We start from the raw sequence: 11,802 nt of genomic DNA, 5'->3' as shown, positions 1-11,802 counted from the left end.
GCGCCGCAAAGCCCAGCAACTGCCACTGCACCCATCCGTCTAATCAGTCTGCCCAACAGTCACATGCATTATCAATTCATGATTGAACCAACAATGCAAATTATTACTGACATTTTACTCACTAAGGGGCAGATTATCCCTATTCATCCGGCCTCCCATCAATACCTCAGATTTCGGGTGGGGAATCTGCATTATCAATACAGAGTACTACCCTTCGGCCTGGCCTCGTCTCCCAGAGTCTTCACCAAGTGCCTGGTAATGGTAGCAGCAGCTCTCTTCAGGTATTTCTCTACCTCGACGACTGGCTCATCAAAGATTCCACATCTTAAGGGGTTATTGTAGCAACCCAACAAACTACCTGGTTCCTACAAAGTTTGGGATTCGAAATCAACTTTCCCAAATCTCAACTTCAGCCCTCACAGAATCTACAATTCATTGGAGCTGTTCTGGACACTGTCCAACTCAGAGCATTCCTTCCACAACAATGTCTGTAAGCTCTTCTTCAACTCTGTCATACAGTGTCTTCACGCTCTTCCATCTCGGCGAGACACATGATGGTACTTCTGGGTCACATGGCCTCCACAGTACACATGACTCCTTTTGCCAGACTTCACCTCAGAATTCCTCAGTGGACCCTGGCATCTCAATGGACGCAAGTTTACGACCCTCCTTCTCGACACATTTCAGTCACTCCTTCCTTGAAGAAGTCTCTCCGTTGGTGGATGCTCTCTTCCAATCTTTCCAGAGGCTTGCTTTTTCAAACGCCCCCTCATCAGAAGGTCCACAACAGACTCTTTGTCCTACGCTTGGGGCGCTCATCTAGATGGTTTCCGTACTCAAGGCCTCTGGACCAGTACGGATTGTCAGTGTCATATCAATCAGTTGGAACTCAGAGCGATCCTCAAAGCTCTCCATGCTTTTCAACATCTACTTCATGACACAGTAGTCCTCGTTCGGACGGACAACCAAGTCGCCATATATTATGTCAACAAACAGGGAGGGACAGGGTCTGCCTCTATTTGTCAAGAAGCTCTGGAGGTTTGGGACTGGGAAATCTGCCACAACACCTTCCTCAAAGCTATCTACATTCAAGGGGCAAAGAATTGCTTGGCGGACAACTTGAGTCGTCTACTGCAACCTCACGAATGGACTCTCCATTCCTCGCCTCTTTATCACATTTTTTCACAGTGGGGAACGCCACAGATAGACCTCTTTGCAGCTTCCCACAACTACAAACTGCCTCAGTTCTGCTCCAGGATATACTCTCCTCACCCCCTTGAGGCAGATGCTTTTCTTCTGGAATGGACAAATCTTTTCCTCTACGTATTTCCTCCATACCCTCTCATTCTCAAGACTCTAGTCAAATTGCAGAATGATCATGCCACCATGATTCTAATCACTCCTCGGTGGCCGAGACAACTCTGGTACTCCCTTCTACTTCAACTTAGCAACAGGGAGCCATACCTTCTACCAGTTTTTCATTCTCTGCTTATACAGAGTCAAGGCTCTCTGCTTCATCCCAACCTACAGTCTCTACACCTGACAGCCTCTCAACATAACCCCTCTTCAGTTTTCTCAATCTGTAAGAGATGTTTTAGAAGCTTCTAGAAAGCTTACAACTAGACAATGCTATCACCAAAAATTGACTAGATTTTCTACATGGTGTTTTCTCATCATAAGGAGCCTCAGCATTCCTCCTTATCTTCTGTTTTGGACTATCTTTTGCACTTATCCAATTCTGGCCTCAAGTCTACATCTATACTAGTCCATCTCAGTGCAATTGCGGCTTTCCATCAGCCTATTGAAGGGAAACCCCTCTCTGCTTATCCGGTGGTTTCCAGATTCATAAAAGGACTTTTCAATGTCAAACCTCCTCTCAAACTGCTTCCTGTGGTTTGGGACCTCAATGTTGTCCTTACTCAACTCATGAAGCCTCCATTTGAACCAATTGATAATGCTCATCTGAAGTATCTCACTTGGAAAGTGGTGTTTCTCATTGCCCTCACTTCTGCTCGACGAGTCAGTGAGCTGCAAGCTTTAGTTACTGACCCACCATTCACGGTGTTCCATCATGACAAAGTTGTTCTTCGTATTGTAACCCCACACTGTGGCCTGAGCGGGACACCACAGCACTACAACAGGTTACTTAGATGAATTACACCAGCGTGTGACCCGAAATGGAGTCACCCTGCAGGACTGGACTGATCTCAATCAGAAATTCACAAATCAGTCTCACAAATGAGGTTTGTAAGAAAAATAGTTTAGCTTTACTCATTCTTCATAACGGTAAGCAGTTCATAACTACAGCTGCTAAAATGTCAGTAGAGCAAACATCAGCAAAGCAAAAATGCAAAAGGCAAGAAAGTAAAACAGCACAAAATCAAGTCCCAAAATAGCAGCTGCTTTTCAGCTCTCCTCAGAGCCAATACAAGCCTGCTCCCAGGCAGCTTGCTCAATTTGCCAACATTCAGTTCAATGCACTGATTTCAGCAATTCACAGTGCTTAAATTTACATAAAGCCTCTGGCAAATTTAGTCCACTGCCAGGAAAGGAGAGTGTCTTAGGTTTTGCAAATTCAAAGCCTCAGAAATGGCTTTCAAAAATTCCCACCCAGGGTGACAACAAAACCTCTCCCCAAAATGACACTCTTAGCTTTACAGAAAACAAAAATAGTCCAACACAGGCAAACAGTCACTTGAAAACCAGAACTCACTGTTTGCAGCTGCAAGTCAGGCCCACCTGCATGGCCTCAGGAAAATTGGTATCCCCTTCAGGAAAACTCTCTTGGCATTCCATGGGCAGTTCAGCATCCAACAAAGACAGCTCCTCAGCTGGTCGCGACTCCTCCACTTCCATCGGTGTAGGGTTAGTGCACCTGCTTGGCCCAGGGAGTACCTCAGGGAGACAAGGCTTAAACCTTCTCCCTAACCGGCCTACTTGTCTGTTGTCCACTGCTGGCTTAAATACTCTAGGGACACGCCCTACCCTGGCTGAGTCAGCAGTGTGCAATGAGGCTCTTGGGTTCCCCCGGTGGTGACCTGGATACAACTCATCTACCTCACTGTCAGCAAGTTCAGGCTCCCTCTGGTGGTCAATGGAGAAATTGTCAGTCTCAGGAACCGGAGGGACCTTGGAATTTCCATTCCTGGTTTTCATTTTCACTTTTACCCCTGGCCTAACTGGGACCTTGGCAGGCATCGTGTCTGACTGGTCACAGTACTCATCCGAAATTCCTACCTAAAGTGGTCTCAGAATTTCATCTCAACCAATCCATCGTACTTCCAGTGTTTTTTCCAAAGCCTCATTCTCCCCCTGGAGAATCAGCTCTTCATACTCTGGACTGTAAACGTGCTTTGGCCTTCTACTTGAAACGCACCAAACCACACAGAACTGCTCCTCAACTTTTTGTTTCCTTCGATCCAAATAAGTTGGGTCATCCTATTTCTAAGCGTACCATCTCCAACTGGATGGCGGCTTGTATTTCTTTCTGCTATGCCCAGGCTGGATTACCCCTTCACAGTAAAGTCACAGCCCATAAAGTCAGAACAATGGCAGCTTCAGTAGCTTTCCTCAGATCTACACCTATTGAGGAAATTTGTAGAGCTGCTACTTGATCCTCGGTTCACACCTTCACTTCTCACTATTGTCTGGATACTTTCTCCAGACGGGATGGACAGTTTGGCCAAACAGTATTACAAAATTTATTCTCCTAAATTTCCAACACTCCCCACCATCCCATTCTGGTTAGCTTGGAGGTCACCCATATGTGAGAATACTTGCCTGCTGTCCCTGGATAACATCTGTTACGGTAAGTAACTGTGCTTTTCTTACAGCGAAAGTTGTTTTATGCCTATGATGTGTGGATGGTAGAGTGGTTTTTCCTCATCAGAGAGACCAAGGCTCTTTCTTTCGCTGAAAATTGTACTGGTGCCCAGGTGGGCAGTTGGTATACAGAGTGTGGTATAAAATATGCAGTTTCAGGGCTCAAATGGTAAAAGTCTGCCCAGTACTGCCCTACTTCCCAACTACTGGAGTTGACGTTGTTAACCACTCTAGCCCTTCCTGATCAGCTTCACTTCCCCATAGCTGGAGTTGCTGTCCAAGTACCACTCCTGCTTATCATAAATGAACTAATAGCTGTTGATGTGTTAAGTTTTGCTTTGATACTATACTATTTCCATTTACAAAACTTAAGAAGGTAAGCCCACTAGGGACAGAAAGAGTTGGGTAACCAGATTTTCTGTTTGGAAAATCCAGACCCCCCTAGACCTGCTCCCAGGCCCGCCCAATTCCACCCATACCCGCTCTATCACACCCCAGTCCTGCCCCAGCCCTGCCCCCTCCCCCCCCCCAATACCAGCCCTCCTGCCCGATGGCAATTTGAAAGAAGCTTTTCAAAATCCGGACAAAGTGCCGTCTGCGTGCTAGCCAAAAAACTACCGCCTGCTCAAGAGGAGGCGATAGCGGCTAGCACGCGCGGCATTTTTGCGCACACTGTTCCGCGCGTTAAGGGCCTAACGCACCTTTATAAAAGGAGCCCTAAGCAGGCATGATCTAAGCTTCTGCTGGTGCCTAACTTTAGGCAGCCCTTACAGAATTTCCCTCTCAATGCTTCTGTGCCATCTGATAAACATGGCTTAGAAGAACCCCATCATTATGGGACGAGGCGTCGTAAGTGAATGCGAGAAACTTCTATTCATCAATGAATTAACAGAGTCCGAGATCAGAGGATTTTTAACTCCCTAGACGGCATTTGCCTGTGGACATTTCTACCTCCATAGTACCCTTTTATGGAGAAGGCTGTGTGATGATTTAAAATCCTGAGTGGAGTAGAACAGGCACAAGTAGATCGATTTTTCACTCTGTCAAAAATGACAAAGACAAGGGGACACTTGATAAAGTTACAGGGAAATACTTTTAAAACCAATATGGGGAAATTTATTTTCACTCAGAGAATAGTTAAGCTCTGGAACGTATTGCCAGATGTTCTGGTAAGAGCGGCTAATGTAGCTGGTTTTAGGAAGGGTTTGGACAATTTCCTGGAGGAAAAGTCCATAGTCTGTTATTAAGACAAGGGGGAAGCCACTGCTTGCCCTGGATTGGTGGCATGGAATCTTGCTACTCTTTGGGGATTTTGCATGGAATGTTGCCACTATTTTGGGTTGCAGAATCTTGCTTAATCTGAGATAATGGAATGTTGCTACACTTTGGATGTTGACTGTATATATACAGTCATCAATTATCTTATACCTTCATGAGTTGGATCCGTTTTTACTAATAATCATGCTATGATTGGATGAAAAACTCTTATCCCAAGAGGGGGGTAACCTCCCCCTCTTCAGTGTTATATATCTCTGAGCTAAGTTAAAGTATAGTGGGTCCTTCTCATCTGTTGGTTCAATTTACCTGAGTCAGTCTCTTAATTACAGTCAAGTTTCTTTTCTGACTCTTTCTGTTACATTGTCCCTGCTTTATTGGAAACACTTTGGATTTTGGCTAGTGACCTGGATTGCCAACCGGGAGAATAGGCTTCTGGATTTGATAGACCTTTGTTCTGACCCAGTAAGGCTATTCTTATGTTCTTATGATGGCCTTGAGATGCCCATGGACTCATTAGACACTCCTCCATTCGACAATGAGTGGCAACATCCCTTTGAAAAGAGTTGTTACAAAGGCACTTAGAACACAGCATTGTGCAAGCTCGGTGTTATGCCTATTGTCACTAGTTACATCATTTGTGGCTCATTTGATGCTTGAAAGTATAAATGTACAGTACTCCCCCCAAAATTCACAGGGGTTCCGTTCCAGGAACGCCTGCAAATATAAAAAAAACGCAAATACGTTTTTTCAGCTGATCAAAGGCAGGAGAGGGCAGCTGAGGCGCTGGCGGGTACTGAAATTGTGCTTACAAAGCCGGTCACATTTTCCGACTGCCTCTTCCTGGTACTAAAGTCATGGTTACACCAATCAGGAGCTGCTTTGATATGCCAGATAGAATGTCAAAGCAGCTCCTGATTGGTGTAACCATGACTTTAGTCCAGGAAGAGGCAGTCGGAAAATACTGCGAATTAATGAGTCTGCGATTTGTGAACTGCGAATTCGCAGGATTTACTGTAATATGATTGTGTGTCCATAGCAAAATCCGTTCCAATATAATATAATAAATTGGAACAGATTTTGCTATGAACATTGAGTTTTAATAAGAAATCCGAATGACTTATGTCTCCTGCTATTATTTTTACTTAAATATGATTGTGTCTGCCATGTTTTACCATGATAGCTCTTAAATTATTGTTTTTCTTTCTGCATCTACTTTCTCTACCACAAACATTCCTGCTTTGTACATGTAGCCGATGTTAAAGATGAAGGTAAGCTTCCCTAAATTTTACTTTGTTCAGTATTTTTGTTCTATTTTTCTGTGAAGAAATGAAGCAGGTAGGTAGGTAGTTGATAGAAAAATTGTGTATATGAGCTGTAGACCAGAATTGTACAAATTCAGTGCTCTAGGGCTGTAAACAGGTTCAGAAAACTTCTAAAAGCATTTCTGTACCAAGACAGGGAGCCAGCCCAGAAGTAACTGAAATGGTAATTGTAAAAGCCCATTTTTAAACTGTCTATTGCAACTCTTGAAAAAAGCCTATTGGCTGCCTATCTCATATAGAATAACTTATAAAATTGCATTGTTAGCATTCAAAACTCAAATCACAAAAGTCCCTAGTTTTATTGACAAAATTCTCATTCTACATCTACAGTACCAACCAGATCACTTAGATCCGCTAATGAAAACTTACTGTTCGTGCCGTCCCTAAAGATCATCAACATCTGTCGCACAACCATATTCTCGGTAATGGCTCCTCTTACACTTCTCCCTCCATATTCGCTGTGATAGGGGATTAACAGATCTGCAAATACAGAAAAACCACGAACAACTTTTTCATATGTTACTCGCTGTTTTCTATTAAAAACCATCGTGGATATGGTGAAACTGAGAATAACATGGTGGGAGACCTGGCCTGTTCCTGAAGGAGAGGCAAGACACGGTGAAGAAAGTGCTGGGAATCAGCAATTTTTCTCTGTAAACGCTTGGAATCAGCGATTTCTCTATGCAAGCTTACGTCATGGGGGGAGGAGCCAGCAAGCTAAAAACCTCAATTGCTGAAACTGCGAATATGGAGGGAGAAATGTATATGGAATTCTTTACCTGTCCACCTAAGGGTAGAAAAAAACCTAGACAAATTCAAAGGGGCACTGAAAAGTTTACTTTTTAAAGATGCTTTTTTCAGCCTCTCCAGTTTTCCAGCTCTTCTCCATTCTCTGCTTAACAGCTCAAACATCCCCCCTTTTGTTTTTTACCTTTTATGCTTGCTTTTCTTGAATTATTGTAATTCTACCTCCTCCTACTTTGTTTTGCATTGCATCCGTTATTGTCCATAATAGTTATTTTTATGTTTTTATTATTAATGATTACAAGCACAGTAAAACCTTGGATTGCAAGTAACTTGGTATGCAACTGTTTTGCAAGACAAGCAAAACATTTGATTAAATTTTAACTTGATATATAAACAAGGTCTTGCAATACAAGTACATACAATATACACACATAACATAAGAACATAAGAAAAGCCCTCACCGGATCAGACCAAGGTCCATCCAGTCCGGTGATCCGCACACGCGGTGGCCCATTTAGGTACTCCTGATTGGAGACCCAGATATACCATAGCCCTCAATACAATTTTCAAGAAGGTGTGCATCCAACTTGCGCTTGAATCCCAGAACAGTAATCTCTGTCACAACATCCTCCGAGAGAGCATTCCAAATTCCCAGCACGCGCTGTGTAAAAAAGAACTTCCTGACATTCGTCCTGAACCTGCTGCCACTCAGTTTCAGTCTGTGACCTCTTGTCCGTGTCACATCCGAAAAAGTTAGCAATGCTTCTTCTTGGTCGATTTTATCAAATCCCTTTATTATTTTAAAAGTCTCTATTAAATCCCCTCTCAGTCTTCTCTGCTCGAGGGTAAACAATCCCAATTTCCTAAGGCGCTCTTTGTAGCTCAAATTCTCCAATCCCTTGACAAGTTTCGTGGCTCTCCTCTGTACCCTTTCCAGCAGAATTATATCTTTCTTGAGGTATGGAGACCAGTGTTGGACACAGTATTCCAATTGCGGTCTGACCATTGCTCTATAAAGTGGCATTATTACATCTTCCGATCTACTCGTGATCCCCTTCTTAATCATGCCCAACATCCTGTTTGCTTTCTTCGCCGCCGCCACACATTGTGCCGAAGGCTTTAGGGTTCTGTCAATCAGTACCCCCAAATCCCTTACTTGTTCATCTTTTGTAGCCTGCTGGTTTTAAAAGATTGAAATAAAGACTATCACCTTACAATAATCGCTGCTCCGGTGGTTCCTGCCTCCCCCACCGGCTTTTCTTGACTCTCCGCAGCTCTCCCTTATAAGGGTGAGCCGAGTCGCGCTGTTGCTGACGCGCTGGGGGTGGGCGGAGCTACCTTTCGCCTACCTCGCGCTGCCTGCGATCTTTTGTAGCCTGCTGGTTTTAAAAGATTGAAATAAAGACTATCACCTTACAATAATCGCTGCTCCGGTGGTTCCTGCCTCCCCCGATGGTTCTTCTCTCTCTGACATTGCAAGAGTGTAGTGTCCTAAACAAGCAAAGTCTTGCAATATGAGTACATACAGCATGAGCCGATGGTTCTTTTCTCTCTGACGCTGTGGGTGTGTAGTGACTATTCTAAATGAGTGAGGTCTTGCAATACAAGTACGTATAGTATTTTGTATTAAAGCTTTTGGGTTTTGGAATGAATCGTCTTGAGTTTCCATTATTTCTTATGGGGAAATTTGCTTTGATATACGAGTGCTTTGGGTTACTAGCATGCATCTGGAATGCTCGCAAACTAAGGTTTTACTGTATTCCCTTTTAATTGTACATCGCCTAGAAATGGCGATAGGTGATGAATCAAAAATTTTAATAAACTTGAAACTTAAACTTGACCTGCTTGAACTCGTAACTCTGTATTTGTAACTAAATCTAACAGGATTAACTGTAGCGATCTCCCTGTACTAGTAACTCTATTGAATGTCCGTGTCAAACCGTCCATTGTAACTTCCTGGGTGACTGACCCAACCTTTTGTAATGCAATCCGACCTTGAACTAAATAGGTAAAGGAGGAATAGAAAACCTGATTAACATAACATAACATTGTCTGCTTACAAGCTGCCCAACATATAGACGCAACTTTGGTCACACTATACAGAATCAGCCCATTAGTGCATGCATATGGCAAAACTAACAGTGAACACTTTAGCAGATCCTGTGTTATGCCATTTATGCTGCATTAGGTGTGGATTAGAACCTAATGCAGCCCAGTAAAAGGGCCTTATAAAGATCTGTTGTTTCTTTAAAGGAACCATTTAATTAAATCTCTTAAGTGCCTGATTCATCAACACTTTCCTCCTGTTCTATGGCTACTACAGTGACAAGTTTAGATAATCAAACCCCAGATTTATTCCTCCAGGACAAATACAGCTATTACAGTTCTATATTATGCATCTGAGTATTTAGACTAATGTAATTTTGATCTTTTTTTTTTTTCAATTCACAGAGAAGATACAACGCCTACAAGGTATTGCATGTTTCTGTTAAGATACTGTTGGTTTTGAACTGTTAATCTGCTCCTAATAGTAACTTTCTAAAGACAAAATACACAAAGCTCCATTTTACAGTAGATAAGACATAGAGATTGCAACTAATCTAATCTAGTTTTTCTGAGTCATGCTATGCCTAAACAGGTTCAAGGCAACTTACAATATAAGGAATTACAGAATGTATATATTACATTATAGCAATTTGAGGAAGGCAGAGGAGTTATGAATATAAAAATAAGGAAGAGAGAATGGAGGTTCTAGGACCAATACTGGTGAAGCACTTGAGTAGAGTGTGGGATTTAGTGACATTAGGTATTTCAAGTTCATTGCCTATGGTGTGGAACTGAGGTTGAGATTTGCACAATTCCCTCTGTATTTCACAAAAGGCTCTGCTGAATGTGGAGCCTTTTGTAAAACAAATACAAGAACATGCAAGAATGCATGTGTGTTTGCCAGCGTGTTTGCTAGCGTGTACAGTGGGAGCAGCCATTTTTCAGATTTCCGCATATCCAAGAAGAGCAGCATCAACTCGGCATCTTCCACATACTGTATAAGTGCAAGCACCTACACATGGAAGCAGCAGTTCTCGAGCGTCAACGTTCTTGTTTTGCTTGCGATGCTCATTTGCATATTTTATAAGTATGTGCATAAATGCAACCTCACTAGGAGTATCTCTGACCATGTGAGCTAAATGTATGCATGCACAAGGGACCTAACAATCAGACAGCAGTAGACAGCCCAGCTACCTCCCGCAGTCAGTGGTGAACCTGGATATTCAGTGGTGTGGCCGATTCCAGCCACTAGCAGTGAATTTCTGGGTTAAGTGCAGGTTCCATAGATATTCATCGGCTTGCCGTCTAAGTCATAAAGGCCATAGACAGACCTGCTATGTGGGCGGGTATATCTAGCCACAAGACTTAGCCGGTCAACCATTAAATATTGGCACTGATCGATTATGTCATGTGACATAACCGCTGACTGAGATATTCAGCGGGAGATAGCCGGCCATCTCCCATTGAATATCGGAATTTAGCCATCTTAGTGCTCTTTAGCCAGCCAGGAGCATAGAACATTGAAAAATGAAGGCAGATAAAGACCTTATGGCCTATGTAGTCTGCCTAACTATGCCATCTACTATTCCCTCTTCTCCCTTAAATATCCAGTGTACTTGTCCCAAGATTTCTTGACTTCAGATATACTATTTTTCTCTACTACCTCCATTGGGAGGCCATTCCAAGCATTTATGACCCTTTTCATGAAAAAGTACTTTCTGGGGTTACCATAATTTTCGCTCCATAAGATGTACTTTTTCGCCCCCCCCCCCCCCCCCCCGTGCGTTCTGCAGCTCTTGGCCCCGCCCCCCCCCCCAGTGTTCTGCTGCTGCTCATCGCCCCCTCCCAGCATTCTACTGCTGCTCATCGTCCCCCCCTGCCGCTAGTGCTGCTCGCTGCTGCAGAAAAGGAAGAGAAGGGCCGGCGGCGTGCAATCAGGCCCACAAGTCTTGCCCCAACGTCAATTCTGATGTCGGAGAGAAGGTCTAGGCCAGCCAATCGCTGGCCCAGACCTTATCTACGACGTCGGAATTGACGTCAGGGGAAAGCTTGTGGGCCCGATTGCACGCCGCCGGCCCTTCGTGGAGTTGCGGCAGCAGGAGTCAGCCATTTTGCCGTGTTGGTAGTGGTGTCAGGTGTGCAAATTGAGTGTGCTGCGGTCCAGGAGTGCAGGAGTCTCATTTTGAGTGTGCTGCCGTCCAGGAGTGCAGGAGTCTCGTTTTGGACGGAGGAGCGGCTTTTTGGACTTCTGTTGAGGGATCTTGGGCTTCTGAGATGTTGACAGTGCTCCAGTTCCTGCAGTGTGGCCTTGAGGATCGTGACAGCCCGTTCCTGTTACAAGTTCAGGGTAGGGGTGTTCAATGGTGTGTGTGTGTGTGTGCTCAGTAGGTTGTGTGTGTGTGTGTGTGTAGCTTGGTGCGGGTGTGCTAGTGGCACTGGTGGGGCACGGCCTGGGAGGTGAGCCTCTGGTTATTTGGGGTAGTGGGGTGTTGGTAGGTTGGGGTTTACCAGGGTTTGGTAAAGGGGTTTTTTGTGCTCCTTATGGCGACTGCTAAAAAGTCTGGTTTCAGGGGAGGGAGGGGTCGTT

The 11,802-nt window shown here is 44.1% G+C and overlaps 1 protein-coding gene across 1 annotated transcript in view; it reads left to right on the top strand.

The window, feature by feature from the left end:
* Window positions 1–11,802, top strand: part of LOC117351355 (inter-alpha-trypsin inhibitor heavy chain H3-like) — a 147,536-nt gene that overhangs the window by 110,620 nt on the left and 25,114 nt on the right. Inside the window, 2 exon segments of the mRNA XM_033926552.1 lie at window positions 6,351–6,368; window positions 9,621–9,641. Coding sequence (XP_033782443.1) covers window positions 6,351–6,368; window positions 9,621–9,641 — 39 coding nt within the window.

This window comes from Geotrypetes seraphini, chromosome 17 (assembly GCF_902459505.1).
Source record: "Geotrypetes seraphini chromosome 17, aGeoSer1.1, whole genome shotgun sequence".
Taxonomy (NCBI): Eukaryota; Metazoa; Chordata; class Amphibia; order Gymnophiona; family Dermophiidae; genus Geotrypetes; species Geotrypetes seraphini.
This window is presented reverse-complemented; position numbering and strand designations above follow the sequence as displayed.